Here is a 23,785-nt window from a genome sequence, read left to right on the forward strand (position 1 = left end):
CTATTACCTCATTTATGCCCCTCAAGATGTTTTAAACTGTGACAAGATCAACTCCCTCCCACCTATGTTCCAGGATAAACAAAACAGCCAATCCAGTCTATATATAACTCAAACTCCCCAGACCCAGTGACAATCTCATAAATTGTTTTTGCATCCTTTACAATTTAATGACATCCTTTCAATAACAGGGCACCAAGACTGTACCCATGTGGCGTTAACAATGTCCTAACACCTACACTCAATGCCTGAGAGATGAAAATGTGCCCAGCAACCCATTCACCACCCTCTCAGTTTGTGTTGCCACCTTCATGGAACTATGTACCTACACCTCTTGTCTTATGAAAGGTCTCGCCCCGAAATGTCAACCATTCCTTTTCCATCACCGAATCCTCTACTACCACGTGTTTTTTTGTTCAAGTGAGCCAGTGCAGTGGAGAGCCAGTGAGATCACATCCCCTGTTGTAACACTATGTGAACTGTAGGGGATCCAGGCCGGGATTGATATGCGTCATAACACATCTCCCAAAACACTTCTTTAGTGCCACTGGTTGGTAGTCTGTGGGGCAGGCATGGCACTTCACTCTTCTTGGACAATGTTATTATTGATGTTCCTTTAAAGCCCCTCACTGCACCATTACTGTTGATGCCAGGAGCTGTGCCAGACAATTCTAAAAAGGATGAGGTGCCAACCTGGTGAAGCCGCAACACGTATGCTCTGCAGCAAGACAGCACTTGGTTGCAACAAGGTGTCCTGTTCCATATATTCATTAAACCCCTTCACTCCTGGCCACAGTCTGACAGAAAAGTGTGTGGAGGGATGGAAAGATGTAGAATGTAGAGGGATTAAGTGTGAAGTATGGAGGGAGAGAGGGAGTTCGCAGGAGGTTTGAATGTGGAAGGATGGAGGGAGTGTGTAGGATGAATGGAGTGTGGAGAGGTTTCACTGTCAGACTCTACACTATTTTCTAGACCATCATCTGGACTGTTCTGACCTCCGTTCGCATTCATTACAAGTACCGACGTGCGAAGCCTCCCAGCAAACAAGTGCTCATCCGCGATCCCTACGCTTTTAATGGAGTTCATAAAATTATCGATGGCTGTGCTTTCAAAGTGTACGGACATTGGGTGAAGAAGAGTTTGCAACAGAATCGAGCAGCTTTGTTTGAGAATTCTCCAAAAGCCGTCCTGTTCTCCCTGAGAGAGGCCACAGCCCAGCTGGCATGAATCCACCCTCCCTGTGGTCAATGATGTTAGTTGGTAGAAATGCTGCACGAGTCCGGCACCGAGCCTTGCCCTGCATGCTGTTTCCATTTGTCTTTCTGCTAAGTGTGCAATGAGGGTGTAACTATATGAATGCAACTTGCTAATGTAAACTTAGAGAAGCCGGGTGGTGGTTCAGATCCAAAGCGGTTCTGCAGTATGTGCTGAGAAACATTGGCATCGGTGTGATTTGGTAACTTCACACTGGTTTATAGTCGACCCCCTTCCCTCTGCCTGCTGCCCCTGCTTGGCTCACACTGTAGGTATGTTACAAAACCTACCTGAATCGTCATTGGGAATCTGCCCACAGCCAGGTCCGCGATTTTGGCGCTGTTTGGAGGGGGCGGGTTTAAAACGCGATTTTTACTAGGCTGTACTAATCGCAGATGTTCAGCCTAGTAAATCATTAACGAAAAATTGCTGCAAGACCCGGTCGCAAAAGGTATTATTAGTTTTATAGGCCTCGATAATATAGATATAATAGTTTTAAAATTACTGTCTCATTCCGCAACCTCTCGCAGCCCCAGGGTTTTATAAAGCAAACAATTAAAGGTATGTACCTTATTTTTACATTAAATGGGGCATATATATAACCCTATATATCAAGTTATCTATAGCGAGTAGTTCATTTTGGGCTTTTTATATCCCGCAGTATTTTTCTCGGCATTTGAGGGCACTAATCCAGCGCGATGTCAACGTTCTAAACCAGCGCGTTCACATGAACCCACTAGAAAGCCGATTTAAATGGGCATTTATTTACAGCAATTGAACACTAAATTCTTTCTATTTGGCCTATAAATTAATGTAAATTAGATATAAAAATCATGTTATATTGTGAATTATTTGTGAATAATCTTTGGACACTTAGGCTATTTAAAAATGTTAATCTTTCCTTAAGAAATGGGCTTTTGACTATCCAAGATCACAGCTTTTTTGTAATGTCCATTGAAAATCAATAGGGAACAAGATGCTAATTTCCGAGTATGTAAATGGCCATAACTTTTTTAATACTTGAGATATGAAAGTGAATTCGGTGTCAAATTAAACTTATTGTTATGCTTTATCTGATGGGATAAATTGCAGACTTGATTTTTAAAATCTCAAAATTTTGTAACATTGCTACACACTGATGGCTGTGACATAGAAACATAGAAACATAGAAATTAGGTGCAGGAGTAGGCCATTCGGCCCTTCGAGCCTGCACCGCCATTCAATATGATCATGGCTGATCATCCAACTCAGTATCCCGTACCTGCCTTTTCTCCATACCCTCTGATCCCCTTGGCCACAAGGGCCACATCTAACTCCCTCTTAAATATAGCCAATGAACTGGCCACAACTACCCTCTGTGGCAGAGAGTTCCAGAGATTCACCACTCTCTGTGTGAAAAAAGTTCTCCTCATCTCGGTTTTAAAGGATTTCCCCCTTATCCTTAAGCTGTGACCCCTTGTCCTGGACTTCCCCAACATCGGAAACAATCTTCCTGCATCTAGCCTGTCCAACCCCTTAAGAATTTTGTAAGTTTCTATAAGATCCCCTCTCAATCTCCTAAACTCTAGAGAGTATAAACCAAGTCTATCCAGTCTTTCTTCATAAGACAGTCCTGACATCCCAGGAATCAGTCTGGTGAACCTTCTCTGCACTCCCTCTATGGCAATAATGTCCTTCCTCAGATTTGGAGACCAAAACTGCACGCAATACTCCAGGTGTGGTCTCACCAAGACCCTATACAACTGCAGTAGAACCTCCCTGCTCCTATACTCAAATCCTCTTGCTATGAAAGCCAACATGCCATTCGCTTTCTTTACTGCCTGCTGCACCTGCATGCCTACCTTCAATGACTGGTGTACCATGACACCCAGGTCTCGCTGCATCTCCCCCTTTCCCAATCGGCCACCGTTTAGATAATAATCTGCTTTCCCGTTTTTGCCACCAAAATGGATAACCTCACATTTATCCACATTAAACTGCATCTGCCAAACATTTGCCCACTCACCCAGCCTATCCAAGTCACTTTGCAGTCTCCTAGCATCCTCCTCACACCTAACACTGCCCCCCAGCTTAGTGTCATCCGCAAACTTGGAGATATTGCCTTCAATTCCCTCATCCAGATCATTAATATATATTGTAAATAGCTGGGGTCCCAGTACTGAGCCTTGCGGTACCCCACTAGTCACTGCCTGCCATTGTGAAAAGGACCCGTTTACTCCTACTCTTTGCTTCCTGTTTGCCAGCCAGTTCTCTATCCACATCAATACTGAACCCCCAATGCCATGTGCTTTAAGTTTGTATACTAATCTCTTATGTGGGACCTTGTCGAAAGCCTTCTGGAAGTCCAGATACACCACATCCACTGGTTCTCCCCTATCCACGCTACTAGTTACATCCTCGAAAAATTCTATAAGATTCGTCAGACATGATTTACCTTTCGTAAATCCATGCTGACTTTGTCCAATGATTTCACCACTTTCTAAATGTGCTGCTATCCCATCTTTAATAACTGACTCTAGCAGTTTCCCCACTACCGATGTTAGGCTAACTGGTCTGTAATTCCCCGTTTTCTCTCTCCCTCCCTTCTTAAAAAGTGGGGTTACGTTTGCTACCCGCCAATCCTCTGGAACTACTCCAGAATCTAAGGAGTTTTGAAAGATTATTACTAATGCATCCACTATTTCTGGAGCTACTTCCTTAAGTACTCTGGGATGCAGCCTATCTGGCCCTGGGGATTTATCGGCCTTTAATCCATTCAATTTACCCAACACCACTTCCCGACTAACCTGGATTTCACTCAATTCCTCCACCTCCTTTGACCCGCGGGCCCCTGCTATTTCCGGCAGATCATTTATGTCTTCCTTAGTGAAGACGGAACCAAAGTAGTTATTCAATTGGTCCGCCATATCCGGGTTCCCCATGATCAACTCACCTGTTTCTGACTGCAAGGGACCTACATTTGTTTTAACTAATCTCTTTCTTTTCACATATCTATAAAAACTTTTGCAGTCAGATTTTATGTTCACTGCCAGTTTTCTTTCATAATCCATTTTTCCTTTTCTAATTAAGCCCTTCGTCCTCCTCTGCTGGTCTCTGAATTTCTCCCAGTCCTCCGGTATGCTGCTTTTTCTGGCTAGTTTGTACGCATCATCCTTTGCTTTGATACTATCCCTGATTTCCCTTGTTATCCATGGATGCACTACCTTCCCTGATTTATTCTTTTGCCAAACTGGGATGAACAATTTTTGTAGTTCATCCATGCAGTCTTTAAATGCCTTCCATTGCATATCCACCGTTTTCAACCTTGATAGACATGTCAACCTTGTCTATCAACAGCTCTCTCCTCCTCCTTGTTGATCTTTTTCACCATGCACACCATCACAAGAACCCCCGTGCTGAACACCATCGCTTGGACCTCCAGTCTCATCATGAGCACCATCCCTCAGACCCCACCCCAATCTTGAGCACCCGTCACATGGCCCTCCACCTTGACCACCATCATGTGGACCCAGATCCTGACCCCCACCCTCACCCCGTACACACATTACACAAACCCCACCATCACAAGGAAATCCACCCTGACCTTGACCACCATCACGCGGATCCAGATCCTCACCATCCCACAGACCCCCACATTCACCCTGAACACCCATTGCATGGTCCCTGTCCCCACTCTCACCTTGAATACCATCACAAGGAACCCCACCAATAACGCAATCTCCATCGCAAGGATCCCTTTCCTCACACTGCCCACGATCCCTGCTCTCACCCTGAGCACCCAACCAACAATCTCCAGCCCTACCTGCATTTTGGCACTGGGCCACGTACCGATGGAGACAAGATCAAGAAGCAGCTGTTGGTTTGGGTCTGGAATGCATAAGAGACAAGTTCAAGTCTAGGAGCAGGTGCAGGACGCTGGATGAGAATGGAGTGGGACGAGCTGGGTGCTCCTACATGGGGCCCCTGAACACCGAGAGACAGACACCGAGAGGTGCAGCGGTGGAGTGACTGCCTTACGCCGTCAGAGACCCGGGTTAAATCCTGACTACGGGTGCTGTCTGAGTGGAGTTTGCACGTTCTTCCTTTGGCTGCATGGGTTTTCCAGGTTTCCTCCCACATTCCAACAACATGCTGGTTTGTAAGTTAATTGGCTTCGGTAAATTGTACCTAGTGTGTAGGATAGAACTAGCGTACGGGTGATCGTTGGTCTGTGCAGATGGGCCGAAGGGCCTGTTTCCATGAGGTCTAAACTAAACGGCCACCTTCTGTGCTGTAACAAAAAAAATTGATAGGCTTGAATGACTTGTTCATAGGATATAGAACAGTACAGCACAGGAACAGGCCCCTACGCCCCACAATGTTTGTGCTGAAGACAAACTCTTATCTGCTTGCACATAATCCATATCTCTCCATTCCCTGTATTTTCATGCAAAGATCCAAAAGCCACTTAAATGCCACAATCGTACCTGCCTCGGCCTGCAGCCCTAGCAGTGTGTTCCAGGCACCTACCATACTCTGTATATAAAAAACTTGCACATCTCCTTTAAACTTTGCCCCTCTCACCTTAAGCTATGTCCTCTGGTCATTGACATTTTCACCACGGGAGAAAAAGGTTTTGACTGTCTACTCAGTCCTTGTCTCTCATAACATTATATACTTCTTTCAGGTCTCCCCTCAATCTCAGGCATCCAGATAAAACAGTCCAAGACTATTCAATCTCTCAGGTTCAAGTTGGATAAAACGATTCAGCAAGAACACTCATTGATTTTCAGAGGATTAAAAGGACCGATTCACACTTCAATAACTGACTCTCACTTTCATTGCATGCTTCTGGTGGTTGGCTGTTTGGTATGAATTGCAGCATGCTCTTGTTCAGTCTAACTTAAAAGAAAAACATTAAATTATTTTTGTGGCTGTGGAAGTCTTTTTTTTTAAACTCATTAAAGCAATATGTTTGACTATGAGCTGGCTGTATGTGTGATAACATGCATGTCTTTGTATGATTGAGAGTTGTGTGTGTATATAGAAAATTCATTGAAACAGTTTGATGTGTGGAATCCCAATTGGTAATCCCAGCCTTTTGGATAATTCCCCCTATTTATAATACATTGCAATCAAAGATCAAATGTAGCTAGAGGGTACAGATAAGATTCACAAGGATGTTACAAGGACTGGAGGATTTGAGTTATAAGGATGGACTGTACCGGTTGGGATTACTCTCCAAAGAATGTAATAGATGCTGAGGGATCACAGCATCATTTGTTAGGTCTCTAGAACAGGAAATTCAGTTTACAGCCAAGAATGAATACTAATTTGTTACAATAGTTTCTGAAACAATGACGATTCTTTAGGTACTCAAACAAAATTCAATTTATTTAATATGTCAAAATGGTTATCAAATATGAAAGAAAGATATACATTTATTAAATATGAAGGAGATACTTGAAGGATATACTTGAGATACTTGAGATACATGTGGGAAGCCGAGTCTGCGGTGTTTCCCATTCTAAAAACGGAAGCCGAGTCTGCGGTGTTTCCCATTCTAAAAACAAAGATGTCAGTTAGTTTGCTGCTGCCATTATATGTTCTACAGAACTTAAGTCCACAAAAGTAATCTTCTTCTGAGCTGCAACTTATTGAAATGATGTGTGCAGGTTAGTTACCCATCTAACCAGAGCCGTGGTACTAGGAGTACATGCTACTACTAATTTTAATGTAGGAGTCCCTCTTGAGGCTGTGCAGAGACTGATAGATAGTATTGTCTGTGACTCAGTGCACCCTTGCCTTGGAGTCAGAGCGAATGCATATCCACACCGGATATACAAAATCTAATGCAGGTTGACGTTCCAGGTGAAATTCTGTGACAAGTGACCCTTCACCCGATTATCCTTTGCCACTCTATCATCTGCAGAACAAGTTAGAAATGTGTGATGGAACACCGTCCACTTACCTGGAGGGACAAGAACAGTTTAGCTAACGTTCAGGCAGCTCAACTCTGCAGTACAGGGTGGGATGTTCGATTAGCACTTCATTTTTCATCATACATTTATTCTGTCCATCCTCAGCACCCTGTGGCTGCTGTATGCACTGGATATAACATTTACTGAGACCTCCTCGATAATCATGTCCAAGCCCACAACTTCTGCAGCCTGGAAAAATAGGGACACCTGGCACCTGAGAACACCTCCCGCCCCTAGTCCTGACCTATTCTGACCTATCGCCTCGCCCTTCCTTACACCAGCAATTAGCAACAAGCTGGAACAGCCTACCAGATGCTGTAATGGGGGGGGGCACCTTCACATCATTCAAAACACAGTTTAGCCCCATCTTCTCAAAGGGAATTAATCCAAAAAAATCCATTAAACAAGGCCAAGAGTATGTAATACATGTGGAGCCAAATACAAAAGGCAGCTCCTGCATTTGACAAAATTTGGCCTTGTCGAGCTACCTCACGTTACCCAACAGTTACATTGAAAAAAGTTTAGATAATCTGAAAAGGTTACCTGACGCTCATGGCTCATGGAATTCCAGACACATTTAGCACCTTTGAGAAACTGGCAGGGAAAAGGAGTGTAAACGATCAAGAAATATACCTGTGTCAGGGCAGCATTGTGATTGCATTGTGTTTTACCTGCTTGTGACCCGTGCTTTATGATTCACAAGTCCATCCACACTGTCAATCCATGAGGATCCACGCAGAACATAAATCTTCTGAGATTCAACCTTTACCGGTGGGCCTGCTGGAACGTACTCCGATTCAGTCCATTCCCATGTATTTCCCAGCATGTCATAGATGCCTAAGCAAAGTGTACAAACACTAGTGTGATAGAAAGTCTTAGAATCACACAGCACCAAACAGGCCACATTATTCCATATTGAACATAATTTTCAAACTCAATAATTTGTATTTCAATCACACAGCCAAGAAAACATGAATTTCATACGGGTAAAATAATGACAACTTTGTGAAAATATAGGCACAGAATGAATCACACCTTACCATAGTGATTCTGTGGTGGAAATGCATTCACAGGGGATACACCATGATAACCATCTTCTGCTGTGTCCTGTTCTGGAAATTTCCCCTGTAATAAACATATCAGAAAGAAGATTGGAAGACTCAAATGCAAATAATATCCACGATACACAATGGAAAGTTATTTTTTACCCAATGAACATTAAAATGCAGTCAAAGCAAAGATAAGGCAAGGGAAGAGATTGTTAGGGCTTTGGCTGAGGCGTTGTTCCAGATGACTGGAGAGACGTAGTGCAATTATAGAGCTGTGAGCCAGCATTGGAAGTAAGGAGGTTGGTGGAAAGGAATCTGAGGGAAGGATTTGTCAACACTTGGAAGGGAAAAACAGATACAATTAAATAGGAATGCTTCGAGAAGTTGGCAATTTTCAAGTAGAAACAGCACCTGATGCAGAGGGGAAGGACACAAAGATGGAAGTGGTGGAAGCTCTGGCCAATGTCTTTATGTCTACAGAGACCAACAGGACTGGAAGCATTCAAGGAGATGATAAACCTGATACTTGCAGGCAACAATGTCAGCAGGAAACTGGTTGCCACAAATTTGTTAAAGGCTAACAGTATTTGGGGAATTCAGACCCCAACAATAATGAATTCCTCACCCTGGACCTTTAGATTTCTGGGGCAGTGAATCGCAGAATCACAATGCTCAAAAAGAAGAAACTCCCCGACACGTCTAAAATGATGATGTTTTCACCCTGAAACTATGTTCACTTGTTTACAGACTCCATAAGCAAAGGAATCGCTCTCTCTACCAAATCTCTCAGAAACTGTTGTGTGGCAGAACTTGGTTCTGGAAGTGGCGGCGCTGGTGAACGGCTGCGGCTAGCCTGCAGTCCGTTTGTTTTTACTTTTTTTGTGGTGTTTTTTTCGTTTTATCTGGTTAAGTTTTTGGTTTTAGGTTGTGTTTATGTGTGTGGGGGGTTGAAACCGGACTTGCTGTCTCTCCCTTCAGGGGAATGTGACTTTTTTGTCGTATCCCCCTTCTCTGCTTCCATCTGCGCTGAGGCCTAATGGCGGAGCTGGCGACCTCGAGGCTCCGGAGGCAGCCTGTCAGGACCTGCCCTGGGCTCGCTCCCGTGAGGACAGCCCGGCTCGGGGCTGGAACGGCACTCCCGTGAGGGGCTGTGACGCTCACGTGAGGGTGGCCTGGCGCAGGGCTGAGACGCTCCCGTGTGGGGGCGGCCCAGCTCGAGGGCAACGGCGCTCCCGTGGGGGCGGCCCAGCTCGAGGGTGGAACGGTGCTCCCGTCGGGGCGGCCTGGCGCGGGGCTGAGACGCTCACGAGAGGGTGGCCTGGCGCGGGTCTGGAATGGTGCTCCGGTGGCTGAGACGGCGTTCTGGCGGCGGCGGCCTGAGTCCGGAGTTCAGCCGCGGGCCAGTGGACGACGTCGTCAACAGCTCGTCCGCTGGACTGGAGGGCGGCAGCTTCGACCACCCCGGGCCGCTGTGTTTGAACCGGCCCGTTCGCGGAGCTCGGTGAGCCGCGGGACTGATTTACCATCGCCCGCTGGGGTATCGTCTCAGCGCAGAGGGAGAAGAGGAGGGAAGAGACTGCAGCCCTAAGATTTTTGCCTCCATCACAGTGAGGAGGTGCTTGGTGCTCACTGTGGTGGATGTTAATTTGTGTTTACTGTCTGTTCTGTTGTCTATTATTATATTATTGTATGTATGACTGCAGCACAAAATTTCGTTCAGACTGAAAGATCTGAATGACAATAAAGGAAATTCAAATCAATTCAATTCAATTCATTCTTATGGTAGACAAAATGTCTGAAGAAGGGTTTCGGCCCGAAACGTTGCTTATTTACTTTGCTCCATAAATGCTGCCGCACCACCCGCTGAGTTTCTCCAGCAATTTTGTCTACCTTCGATTTTCCAGCATCTGCAGTTCCTGCTTGAACATACCTCATTCTTATGACAAGCCCATTTGTTCAATTGTTCCTCACAGGCTCTTCAGCCCAGGATCAATCGTGTAAACCTATTCTGAACTGATTTCATTGCAAACACATCCTCCCTTTGATACATCAGCAAACTATTGGCTGTTCTCTGGCTGTGATCTCACCAGCACGCGGAAGAACCAGAGGCAAGATTTCCTTACTCGTGCAAGTCATCCCCCGCATAATAAAGGCAACATTTCTTCTGACTTGCTGATTGCGCACTGCATCTCTGCACTTCATTTATGCATTTCTTGTAAGAGGACATTCAGTTCTCACTGCCCAGTGATATTTTTAATAATCTCACAACATTTATCTTTTTCTTTCTGTAAAAATGGATAAGCTCAGATTTCAATTTACCCAAACAGCATCAGCATGCCTCTTGCAACGTGGAATGCTAACACTCTTGACCATTACACCACCACCATCAAATACACCCATCACTCCATCCACCAGCCAGCCTGATAATCTGTTGCTGCTGTTGAATCTGAGGGTTTACAAACAGATTGAACCACACTGCACCACCAAATATTTACACAGCAGTGGAGTGAGGAGACGCATCGGTGTTCAACCTGTACTGTTAAAATTACTCAAAACACGTTACCTGCCAAAGGTTTGTGCGATTGGGCTGAAACTTATTTCCCCATGGATACACTCTACCTGAAAGCAGAGATGAGAATTTAGTGTTTAAATGGTAGACTAAGTTGCATGGCTTAGATATTCACATTCTCCTAAAAAAGTGTTAAACATACTTGCAGGCATCAGCAGAGCTGCTATCAAATGCTGGAGGGAACCTCATGCAGCTGCTGACACTGAACAAGGCAACTGCAATCTCATACTCCAGCCCAAGGAACAAACACCAGAGATGCAATTTGCAAAATAGGTTACTGTTGATTATATGGCATTTGGACGAGGGGGCAGTTTGTGTTGGGGGGGGGGGTGGAGGGGGTCAGGCAGGGTTAAGGCAGAGAGAGGGGAGAGTGGGCTGCATGAATCATAGAAGGCAAGCCACATTTCCTGAATTAACAGGACACTTCATACGTCCTGGAACACAATGCCTCATCTAAAAAATAGACGTGGCAGAATGAGAGAAACCAAGAGAAAATGAAGCATCCATACAAGAGACTAAATGGAAGGAGGTGCATTCAAGGCAAGGCTCTCCATCTGCAGTCAATGAAGCTCTCAATCACATTTCATCCATTACCTAAACCTCTCCCCTCACCCCTTTTTAAAGTCTTTTCACTTGCTGCGTCCCTTTTCCTTCAAATAATTTCTCCCAGTCAAAGTTAGTTAGACGGGTTGGGACCTCATCAGGGCGCTGGATATCTGCAGCAGCCGTATGCTTTTTGGTGGTGAATATCATGATTTGGGAGGATCTGCCAAAGTAATCTGGAGGGAGTAACTGCAGTGCATTCGGCCCTTCGAGCCAACACCGCCATTCATTGTGATCATGGCTGATCATCTACAATCAGTACCCCGTTCCTGCCTTCTCCCCATATCCTCTGACTCCGCTATTTTTAAGAGCCCTCTCTCGGTCTGTCTTGAAAGCATCCAGAGAACCTGCCTCCACCGCCCTCTGAGCAGAGAATTCCACACTCACCACTCTCTGTGAGAAAAAGTGTTTCCTCATCTCCGTTCTAAACGGCTTGCTCCTTATTCTTAAAATTTTGACAATTGAAATATTTGGGGAAATAATTAAGAAACATTTAAAGAAATTTGAGTCAATAAAAGATAACCAGCATGGATTTATTAAAAGCAAGTTTTGTTTGACTAACCTGACTTAATTTTTGTTGAAGACGCAGAGAAGGTTAATTAAGCGAATTCAGTAGATGCTCTCTACATGGTTTTCTGAAATCAACAAAGACCTGCATGAAACCCATTTGGCAAAATTGATGCCCAAACAATTAAATAGCTTGTATTGACAACAGGAATTTCAAAAATGGTTTAAAGACAGTAGTCAGAGATGGCTGCTTTCTAGATTGGAAGATGGTGCTCCTCGGTGGCCAGTACTGGAACAGCTTATTTTGGAAACGCATTCAAAGTTGCTACAGTGTATCCTCTAGATGGTACAACTTTTGCTATTGATTTAGTAGGAGCCAGCGGAGCAACCTTTCCACACGGAGGGTGGTGAGTATATGGAATTAGCTACCAGTGAAAATGGTTGAGGCAGATATAATGACATATTTAAAAGCCAGTTGTTTAAGAAAGAACTGCAGATGCTGGAAACATCGAAGGTAGACAAAAATGCTGGAGAAACTCAGCGGGTGAGGCAGCGTCTATAGAGCAAAGGAATATTATGCCTTTAAAAGACAGTTGGTCAGATAAATGGATTGGAAGGATTGAGAGTGATATGGGCAAATGGGATTTGGTCAATAGTGTTAGACACTGCCTGGTCCTTCAGATGTTCTGACCTCCCCAAAATTGAAAGAATCTATACGAGGCAAGCCTCAAAAAGGCAACCAATATCATTATAGACCCACATCCGCCTAGTCACACTCTCATTTCAATCCTGCCATTAGGAGGAAGGTATAGTCTGAAACAGTGAACATGTTCAGCAATAGGTTCTTCGCAACAAACATTACGTTTTTGAGCACTAAACACTAACCTCAAAGATTTAAGCAGAGTGTCTTTAGTTGCACAAAGAAATGTTCATTTTCTTTGCACTAGTTTCGGTTATTAATTTATATTTCCTAATTTATTATATATTATCTGTGTGTATTGCAGAGACTCGTTATATTGTTGCAAGAAATAATGTTATTGTTCCATTGTTATTACATATGACAATTAAACACTATGAACTCTTGGCTAAAATGGAGCATCCGGGTCGACAGGGATGGGTAGGGCCGAAGAGCCTGGTTTCATGCTCTATGATTATTATTTCTTCTCAAGTAACAGGTATCAACATTTGTTAGCTCTGTTATATTGCTTCAATAAATATACAGCTCTCAAAAGAATGCAATAGATTTTAAACAGGAAAAATCTTGTCTTGCATTGTTCAGGATTATCAAACCTCACCTGTCTCTAAAAAGCTCTTTCAATCGGCAACCACGAAGGAGCAGACTGAAACAACAAAATGTCATTCAATTATTAATACAATACCTAAAATTACTTTGGATGCAGAAGTAATGCACGTGACATAAATTTAATAAAGATATAATTTTGAACAAAGACGACCGAGTATTTTAGCACAGGGCTGACCCAAATTGGTTGCAGCCAGCAATTCTGAAATGAAGCACCAATGTTCAGCCGCTGCTCAAGTGTCCTGGAGTTATGTGGACCTACTATAAATCAGAACAAGCAGAGTGACACATGCTGGCGCACCTGCCCTTCTGTTCTAAGTGGAATCACTGGGAATCACTCTCTCCAATTCCAACACCAACCAGTCCTGGTGAATGAATACTTAACCCCCTTCAGGGAATCCCACAACATCTAAATCAAATGGCAAGAAGTTAATTTGCTTTATTTATTTAAATCTTTTAATTACATTGGTTCTCTAATGGAGTTTCATTGTTTTTTTAATTGTTTGATTTTTAAAGATTATTTAAAGCAATTGTAATATTAATTAAGTTTCTATTGGTTGAAGTCTCTGTCAAAGATAGTTAGACGGGTTGGGACCTCATCAGGGCGCTGGATAGCTCTGCTATGTTCTGGGCAGGGCACCATTGGAGATTAACTCAGCGGTGCCCTGCGCAGCGGTGGAACCAAGGTAGTAGTCCCAAGTGCCCTGGACTAGGAACGGGAGAGCAGCCTGGTATACATGACTGAAAGTAGGTGTTTGATACTGTGGAATGTATAAGCTATACTCAGTTGTAAACTAAGACACATGCTGTCTTAACTGCAAGGCCTTCTCAGAGTCCGCACTCTACACAGCTCAAAACCTTCAATAAAAGGAATCAAAGCAACACAGAAAGTTACACCCTCTTTCTCCAGTTTGTCAAACAGTGTTTTACGATATCTGCATATGTGTGTGAGTCTCATTACACTTTTGTTATACAGATATCTCAGAAAGCCATGCTGACAAATATATCTTAGAAAACCTGTTTGACAAAGCCACATACTGGTTGGAGATTTGCTTTTGAATACTTTGAGTAAAATGAACTGAAAAGAGAGTGGTGGGGGGGAGAGGTGGTTAGAGGGAGGGGGTGGTTAGAACGGGGCGTGGTTAGTAGGTGTTTGACGCGGCAGGCTGCACCCCTGAATTCCATAGAGCTGCCGACAGCTTTCATGCATGAGGCGCGCACACTTCATTTCCTGAACATTCTGAACGCATGACGCACTGTTGCATGTTGCATTTTGCCCTCTGTCTCTCCCCCTCTCTCTCATTTTATAATTCATTTTATTAGCTCACATCCTTACCGAATTGCAACAAATTTCACTGCACATCTCGTATGTGTATGTGACGAATAAACTTGACTTGACGTAACATTAAAACGCTTAATCTGATTTTAACTGCTATTTAACTGCCACGTTAAATCAACTGGCTCACTTTATCAGACCTTTCCTGTTAAGAGTCAGATTAATGTGTAGGAAGGAACTGCAGATGCTAATTTAAACTGAAGATAGACTGCCGTAACTCAGTAGGACAGGTAGCATCTCTGAAGAGAAGGAATGGGTGATGTTTTGGGTCGAGACCCTAATGCAGCATTATAACAGGCACTTTGGCCCATCTCCATGCAAACCTTTTCCCATCTATCGCTCACATTAGCATTGTGTCCTTCTATGCTCTGCCTATTTAAATTTAAATGCCTCCTAAACGTAGTAACTACAATTCCACCATCTCCTCTGGTAGGATATCAATGCAGCTCTTCAGATAGCAATAACTCCTTGCATACTTAACCTTCAGATCTTACCTGAAACCTAGGGAATCTTGTTTTGATACCCCTGCCAATAGAAAAAAAGAGGCAGGGTCTGGGGTAATATCCCTTCTCTTCAGACAAGGGAAGGGATATCCCTCCATGGGGCTACAAGAGGCGGATGGGTACTTAGTTTAAGAAAAATTGTGAGCACTGCCGAATATAACACTAATTAATATATAGGGTGATTTCACCAAATGGCAAATGAGCGTAGTTCCCCCCTCACGTGACCAAAACTTTTAACTGGAGGACAATTATCGCGTTTGCTCGCTGAATTTCATCAAAAGTAAGGCATTATTAACTTACTTTTCATGAAATTCAGCGAGCAAACGCGAAAATTCCCGATATTTTGGATCTTAAAATCTCCACGGCAAATGTCAGCTGTTCACTTCCGCTGCTTTCTACCTTCAGTTCCCTCTTGTAATTACCTTATTTTCTATCTTTTTTTTTGCCTGCAAATTTAGGTCGCTGTGCTTCACGGTCACCCCGACTAGCACAGAAAATTTCAGCTCAAAAATCGGCCATTTTCCATGTTTTTAACGGGTGGGAAAGTGCGTATTTCCCCATTCACTAACATGTACCGATCTGACATATGTCCTCCAGTTACAATTTTCGGTCACGTGAGGGGGGATCTACGCTCATTTGACCTTTGGTGAAATCACCCTATAGACGCTAAGAATGTCCGAAGAGCCGTCCCTGTTTTGTGTATATTTTTTTACTCTGAATGAAGTTTATTTTTGAAAATTAAAAAAAAATGCTTCTCGGTTCAACCCAGACAAATTATTGGTAAATTTCTTCTGCACTCTCTCCTGCACATATGTTCTCTCCATGCCAACTCCACTTTCTCTCCAATCTAAAACGAACTTCCTTTCCATCCTTCATAGTTCTGATGAAGTCTCTAACTTGAAACTTCAATTGTTTTTCTCTTTTCCTACGAATTCTGTCGCGTGACCCGTTTCCAGCATTTTCCATCTACCCTGTCATGGCACATAATCACCTCTCATTCTTCTAAACGTAGCTAAAATGTCGTGAATCTCTACTTTGAGGCAATGCTTTCAACTCTGTGAGCATTCGCTGCACTCCCGCTATTGCGGCGACATCCCTTCCTAGGGCCTCATCCCCGGGACCCCAACCCGCGTTGCCAGGGACGACCCCCGACCCCACGTTGCTAGGGACGACCCGATCCTGACCCCATGTTGCCAGGACACCACGACCATTCTCGGTCACGCACCTACGAAAGCCTCCGCCGGCTCCAACAGCAGGAGCGAGAGAGCGGACAGGACAGCGCTGAGGCCGCGCATGGTGCCGGCACAGGCCCGGTCGGCAGCCTCGGGCCCTCGCCTGACGTGCAGCTAGCTGCGGGTTGGTCTTGCTATAAGATCTTTGGGTTGGTCCGCGAGGAAACGGAGAGGAAACGAGCCCTGGGAGAGGCTGGTCGATGGAAGAGGCGGGAGGGATGGGAGGGGCAAAGGGTGGACGAGAGCAAAGATCATAGAGTGGAGCAAAGATCCTATAGCGTTTAGCAGAGCTAAGGATCTTTGGTGTGATCCGTGTTGAACAATATGTGTGTGACATAGCTCGTCTATCATATCAGCAAAGATCATAGAGCGGAGCAAGATCACTTCTGCGCAATCCAATGTACTGAGGTGTAGCACGTAACGGAGCGTCGCGGCCGCCATCTTGGAATGGTCAACCCGAGTCCCGTTAAATATATGTATAAATATATATATGTGTAAGTGTGTGTTTGTGTGAGAGAGAGGCAAGTTAGAGAAATAGATCGCAAAGTTCCTTCTCATAGATCAGAAGCAAATTTGATTTAAAGCAACACTATTTCTCTTTATCTTAGTTTCAGATGATGTATATAAACAATAAAGGCAATTATATTTATAAATTAATACATATAAATATATTAATTCATATATATAAATATTAATTCAGATATATATATAAATATGTCAATTCACACACACATATTATGAATTAATCTTTTTGCAAAACTGCACACAAAAATGTGACATCAGGGGTCAAATTTCAAATTCCTTAAAAAAAGTTGACAAACACTTTATTGGGCTCATGACTAACATAGTATCAACAACAAATATAAGAAAAGATAACACATTGATAGCAAGTTTCCGAAAATGGCATCAGAATACACAAATTCATTTTGTGTAACGGTTGTCGCCTGGTGTCCACCAGTCACCTGGTTGGCACAGTAAGTGCACGTATTTCTCATTCCTTTCTATGTTTATGAATACCACATGGAACAATAAAATTGCAAACACCATTTCCACTTCATTCATCTGATCATGTAGTGGAATACTGCATCCATCCGAGTGGACACCGCTACGTACATTGCACATCATACACACTTGTACGTTGCGGTGGACACTAAAAAAAAACACCGTCCGTTTTGGTTTCCCAGAAAACGAGCGCTACATTATTAGTGAAAACCAAGCATTTTCTCCGATGTGAACATTACCTTATTGATTTCAGTGACATAGATGACAAATGCTTGATTTGGGCTTTTTTTAATTGTAGATGAAATGTCTCCATCATGGTCATCGTGAAGGTTCCCAAAGTTCACGTGACGGAATGAAGTTAGCAATTTTTTCTGTGCAGAAGGTAAGCAAGAGGCAGTGTGTTGCCAAATTGAAACTTGGCTCTTTTTGATGACCAATTTATGTAATATATATATATATGTGATATAGATGTATGTGTGTGTGTGTGTGTGTGTGTGTGTGTGTGCGTGTGCGTGTGCGCGTATATTTCTCTAGTCTCTTTATCTACCTATCCATCTACCTATCTATAGATCTATAAATGAAATCCTAATATTGTGAATAAAATATCCATGAACACATGTCAAGATTTTTCCCATTCTATATTAGTGCATACATACCTACATATTTAAATTCAGCCGATAAGTTAGTCAAATAACATACTTTTGCTTTTTTTGAGGCATAACGACACATTTGTGTATCAGCAATATATTGCATGAACGACTGCAATTTCAAATAATTTTAAATTGAAATTCATGAACAAAGAAAACACTTTTTATTTTCGTCATTCATGGTAATATTTACATAATAATTTAGTGCATAAGATATGCAATGTTGCAGTGTTTCGCATATCAGCTAACCAATCAGCTAAGTGATCTAAAATTCAATGTATTTCAAACAATGATAGCCCCACCCTTGCTGATCCCAAAGGACAATATTTCCAAGTTATATACAATAATAAATAAAACGTCATTTGCACAATTTTGTGTAGGTAACGGGAGGTTCTCATTCTTCCTGTTGAGTGACCAATTCATGGTAATATTTACATAATTTACATAATATTAACCCGCCGAACCCAACGCTGGTTATTCAAATGTCGTTTTATATATGTTGAACAATTATTGTATTCCGCTCTAAATAAATAAATAGATAAATAATTAAACAAACAGATAAATAAATAAATAGATAAATAAATAAATAGATAGATTAATAAAATTATGCAAATAAAAAGTGTTTTCCTTGTTTATGAAGTTCAATTTAGAATTATTTGAAATTGCAGGTATTGGTGCAATATACTGCTCACCCACAAATGTGTCATTATGAGAAGTCTCAAGAAAAAGCAAAAGCATGTTATTTGACCAACTAATCGGCTGAATATAAATATGTAGGTATGTACTCATTACATTATATTACACTAATATAGAAAGAAAGAATGGAAAAATATCTTGACGTGTTCATGGATATTTTATTCACAATATTATTATATTTTATTCACAATAATATTCACTGTATACATATGAAATACTATATATATATCCTAATATTCACAATATTAGGGTTTCATATATGTGTATATGTATATATTATTCACAATATTATAATTGCATATATGTGTGTATATCTATATGTACATTTGAGAGAGAGAGCGAGACACACACACACAACAGAGAGAGAGACAGAGAGAGAGAAAGAAAAAGGTTGTTAAACAAATTAGAGGAAATCACAAGAAAGAAACTAGGGAAATATATATGTGCGTGGGTGTGTGTGTGTCTGTCTGTGTGTGTGTGCGTCTGTGTGTCTGTGTGTGTGTAAATATATATATACACACACACACATCACATATCTATATATATGCTTTTGTTTTGGTCATCAAAATTGGTTGACAAGTATAGGTCTTTGAGATCTTGTCGACATCTGAAATGAGAGAAAATAGCACATAATCACTAAAAACAAGTGATTTTACTACATACCTGTAGAATGGATGATTTATCACTTAAGTGCAATTGTTTCCAGTTGTGGGGAGCGACCTGTATATTGAAAATGCATTTTGCCTCGAAAATGTCAATTTACCTTAAATGTAGAACATCTTATTAAAATTTTCTTTCATAGACCATTTAAGTATTTTCTTTCTATCCTCTTTTGGACCTAAGACACTAGCAGAGCTGCCAACTCTCACGTAGAGAGATGAGCCAGAGAGAGAGAGAGAGAGAGAGAGGCCGATAAGGCCGAGACAGGGGGCAGAGACAGAGGAGGAGGAAAGAGACAGAGAGAGGGCAGAGAGAGAGAGAGGTGGCAGAGACAGAGAGGGCAGAGACAGAGAAAGGTCAGAGACAGCGAGAAAGGTCTGTGACAGCGAGAAAGGTCAGTGACAGAGAGAGGGTCAAGAGAGGGGCAGAGAGAGAGGGGCAGACAGAGAGGGACAGAGAAAGAAGGGGGCACAGAGAGAGAGGTGCAGATGGGGGGCAGAGAGAGAGAGAGGCAGAGAGAGAGAGAGAGAGAGAGATAGAGGGGGGGGGGGCAGAGAGAGAGGAAGAAGGGAGGGAGAGAGAGAGAAGGGAGAGAGGATGCCATCACTGTATTCAGTTGTGGTTGTTCACTCTGCATTGTAGGTGAGATGGAAGGTATCAGTATTATTCCACAGACCAGAAACATCATTTTTCCAATATACAAGGAATTCCATCCAGATCTTTGCAGGTGTCCAATTCCTAGCCTTTTCCTCGCCAACGTGCGCTCACTGGTAAACAAAATGGACAAACTCCGGCTAAGGATCACCTCCCACAACTGGATCAAAAACTGCAACATCCTGATCTTCACGGAAACTTGGCTCAACACCGACGTTCCTGACAGCGCCATCCAGCTAACGGGGCGTCATTTACTCCAAGCGGACAGGACATCAGACTCCGGTAAGACCAGAGGTGGGGGTCTGTGCATTTATGTAAATAAAGCATGGTACACGGACTCCACCTTCATCGAGAGTCACTGCTCAGCTAACCTTGAGTTCCTCTTGGTTAGATGCAGACCGTTCTATCTGCCCAGAGAGTTCACCTCCACTGTTGTGACTGCAGCCTATATCCCTCCTGATGCTAATGCCAAGCTTGCAATGAAAGAGCTGCATACTTCCATTAGCAATCAACAGACGCACAACCCTGAGGCAGCCTTCATTGTTGCGGGTGACTTCAATCACTCTAACCTGAAGACTGTATTCCCCAAATTCCACCAACATGTCTCCTTCCCCACTAGAGTAGACAAGACACTGGACAAAGGCTGAAGACAACATGGCTGAAGCTTACAAAGCCATCCCCCGCCCCCACCTTGGTCAGTCTGATCACGTCTCATTGTTCCTGCACCCTAAGTACTCCCCACTCATCAGACGGGTTAAACCAACTGTGAGGACAGTTAAAGTCTGGTCAGAGGAAGCGGACTTCACACTTCAGCAGTGTTTTGGAAACACTGACTGGAAGGCGTTTGCAACCCAGGCCACCCTTGACTCCCACACGGACATTGATTCCTACACATCCTCTATTCTGGACTTTATAAACTCCACCATCAATAGTGTCACCTCCCTCAAACAGGTGACCATATTCCCGAATCAGAAGCCATGGATGAACAGCGAGGTCAGGCTACTGCTGAAAGCATGGGACACCGCTTTCAGGTCAGGCGATGCTCGAGCCTACAGCTCATCCAGGGCAAACCCGAAGAGGGGCATCAGGAAGGCCAAGCACTGCCATAAGCTCAGGATTGAGGAGCACTTCAATAACAACTCCGACCCCCGACGCATGTGGCAAGGCATCCAGGCTATCACGGACTATAGACCCTCCAACACCACCCCCACATCCAGTGACGCCTCCTTCCTTGAGGAGCTTAATCACTTCTATGGCCGCTAAGACAGGGACAATCTAGAGACAGCCATCAAGGCTGTGCTCCCTGCCGATCACCAACCCCTCACACTCACCCCCTATGACGTATACGTGGCACTGAGTAGGACTAATGCACGTAGGTCTGCTGGCCCTGACGGCATCCCCGAGCGCGTGCTCAGGGCCTGTGCTGCGCAGCTGACAGACGTCTGGACTGACATCTTCAACCTGTCACTTGCCCAAGCAGTTATCCCCATGTGCCTTAAAACCACCTCCATCGTGCCAGTGCCAAAACACTCCACTGCGGCAAGCCTCAACGACTTCCGCCCAGTTGAATTTACCCCATCATCACCAAGTCCTACGAGAGGATGTTCCTGGTACACCTCAAAAGCTGCCTACCCCCCACACTGGATCCCTATCAGTTTGCCTAACGCAAGAACAGGAGTACAGAGGATGCCATCTCAACGGCACTTCACTCCGCCCTCTCCCACCTCGACAACAGAGACACTTACGTAAGAATGCTGTTCATCAATTACAGCTCAGCATTCAACACCATTATACCATCTAAACTGATCACCAAACTCGGTAACCTGGGCATCGGTCCTTCCCTCTGCAACTGGATACTGGACTTTCTAACCAACAGACCACAGTCTGTTAGGTTAGACAAGCACACTTCTTCATCCCTCACCCTGAACACTGGCGTTCCACAGGGCTGTGTGCTGAGCCCCCTCCTCTACTCCCTCTTCACCTATGACCTGTACATGGTACTAACACCATCATCAAGTATGCAGATGATACAACGGTGATTGGCCTCATCAGCAACAACGACGAGTCGGCCAACGGGGAGGAGGTCCAGAACTTAGCAGCATGGTGCGCTGACAACAACCTGGCCCTTAACTCCAAGAAGACCAAGGAGCTCATTGTAGACTTCAGGAAGTCCAGGGGCGGCACGCACACCCCCATCCAGATTAACGGGACGGAGGTGGAACATGTTTCTAGCTTCAGGTTCCTGGGAGTTAACATCGCCGATGACCTCTCTTGGACCCGCAATACCTCAACTCTGATCAAGAAGGCTCACCAGCGTCTCTTCTTCCTGAGGAGACTGAAGAAGGTCCATCTGTCTCCTCAGATCCTGGTGAACTTCTACCGCTGCATCATCGAGAGCATCCTTGCCAACTATATCACAGTATGGTATGGCAACTGCTCTGTCTCCGACCGGAAGGCCTTGCAGAGGGTGGTGAAAATTGCCCAACACATCACCGGTTCCTCGCTCCCCTCCATTGAGTCTGTCCAAAGCAAGCGTTGTCTGCTCCAGCAGGTCCAGGAACAGCTTCTTCCCGGCGGCTGTCACTCTACTCAACAACGTACCTCGGTGACTGCCAATCCCCCCCCCCCCCCCCCCGGACACTCCTCCCACAGGAAAAATACTATGTCTGTATATATGCTAATGTAAATATTTATTCAAATCATATGCTATGTCGCTCTTCCAGGGAGATGATAAATGCATTTTGTTGTCTCTGTACTATACACTGACAATGACAATTAAAGTTGAATCTGAATCTGAATCGGATGAGACAAAACATCCCGAAGGCCTAGTCATTGTAGCCAGCGACTTCAATCAAGCCAACCTCAGGGGTGTACTACTAAAGTACTATTAGCATGTCTCTTCCACCAGGGCCAGAACATCTTTAACCACAGCTACACATCAATAAGAGAAATTTACCGCTCTGTTCGGCGGCCACATTTCATGAAATCTTATCACCTGGCCGTGCTTCCACTCCCTGCCTACAAACAAAAACCAAAAGAGGAGGATCCGGTGCAGTGAGTTGTTCAATGCTTGTCGGCGGACACAGATGACATCCTAGGCAACTGCTTTGAGTCAGTAGACTATTCCATCTTCAGGGATTCTGCAGACAACCTGAATTAGTATACCACTACCATGATGGACTTCATCTGCAAGTGTGTAGAGGAGTGTGTGCCGACAAAGACAATCTGAGTGTTCCCCAACTGGAAACCATGGACGAGCCATGAGATGCATTCACAGTTGAAGCCAGGTCCATTGCTGACAAGTCAAGCAATCCTGAGCAGTACAAGAAAGCTCGATATAATTTTCACTAAGTCATCAAGGATGTCAAGAGACAATACCAGGACAAACTTGAGTCCCAATATAATAATTCAGATACCTGCAGAATGTGGCAAGGTCAGAATACCGAAACTAGCTACAGAGTTGCATCAGGCAACAACACTGGTGATACTGCGGCCCCACCTGATGAACATAATGTTTTCTATGCTCCCTTTGAGCAGAAGGTCAACAGGGTGATGAGTGATGACATCTATCCAATCAGACTCAACTATGCCTCTTCCCATGGTCAATGTTGTTGAAGTTAGCTTGGCCTTCCTGAGGGTGAAAGCAACTGGCTGTATCCTTAGAAACTGCGTGGTCCATATTTGGGAGTATTCTTGGATTTCTTTCATCTCTCCCTACTGCGTTCCCACCTGCTTCAGGAAGACCACTATCATCCCAATGACAAAGAAAAGCAAGATCTCATGCCTTAATGACCACCGTACAGCAGACATCCATCC

At 43.9% G+C, this 23,785-nt stretch overlaps 2 protein-coding genes and 1 long non-coding RNA gene across 4 annotated transcripts in view; 1 reads left to right on the forward strand and 2 right to left on the reverse strand.

The window, feature by feature from the left end:
* Positions 1-23,785, reverse strand: part of LOC129710649 (palmitoyltransferase ZDHHC5-A-like) — a 64,656-nt gene that overhangs the window by 28,293 nt on the left and 12,578 nt on the right. The gene's annotated exons all lie outside the window — the stretch shown is intronic.
* LOC129710656 (inactive C-alpha-formylglycine-generating enzyme 2-like) lies at positions 6,604-16,441 on the reverse strand. The gene is made up of 5 exons (XM_055657811.1): positions 16,304-16,441; positions 10,824-10,879; positions 8,252-8,336; positions 7,883-8,048; positions 6,604-6,793 (listed from the first exon to the last, which is right to left on the reverse strand). The coding sequence occupies exons 1-5, from the start codon at positions 16,371-16,373 to the stop codon at positions 6,607-6,609; spliced, it is 564 nt and encodes a 187-aa protein (XP_055513786.1). The 5' UTR covers positions 16,374-16,441; the 3' UTR covers positions 6,604-6,606.
* On the forward strand, positions 16,295-23,772 carry LOC129710660 (uncharacterized). 2 transcript variants are annotated; one of them, XR_008725704.1, is made up of 4 exons: positions 16,295-16,434; positions 17,611-17,694; positions 18,628-18,736; positions 20,033-23,772. It is a non-coding gene; the product is annotated as an uncharacterized LOC129710660 (long non-coding RNA). The 2 variants fall into 2 exon arrangements; XR_008725705.1 differs by lacking the exon at positions 18,628-18,736 and having other exon boundaries at positions 19,958-23,772.

Source organism: Leucoraja erinacea, chromosome 28 (assembly GCF_028641065.1).
Source record: "Leucoraja erinacea ecotype New England chromosome 28, Leri_hhj_1, whole genome shotgun sequence".
NCBI classification, from domain to species: Eukaryota; Metazoa; Chordata; class Chondrichthyes; order Rajiformes; family Rajidae; genus Leucoraja; species Leucoraja erinaceus.

Coding starts and splice junctions, on each gene's coding strand:
- LOC129710656 (XM_055657811.1), bottom strand. CDS start 16,373: ATGCGCGGCCTCAGCGCTGTCCTGTCCGCTCTCTCGCTCCTGCTGTTG. Junction 8,337..10,823: donor ATCGCACAAACCTTTGGCAG/GTAACGTGTTTT, acceptor TGTTTATTACAG/GGGAAATTTCCAGAACAGGA. Junction 6,794..7,882: donor AAAGCACGGGTCACAAGCAG/GTAAAACACAAT, acceptor CTTTGTTTTTAG/AATGGGAAACACCGCAGACT.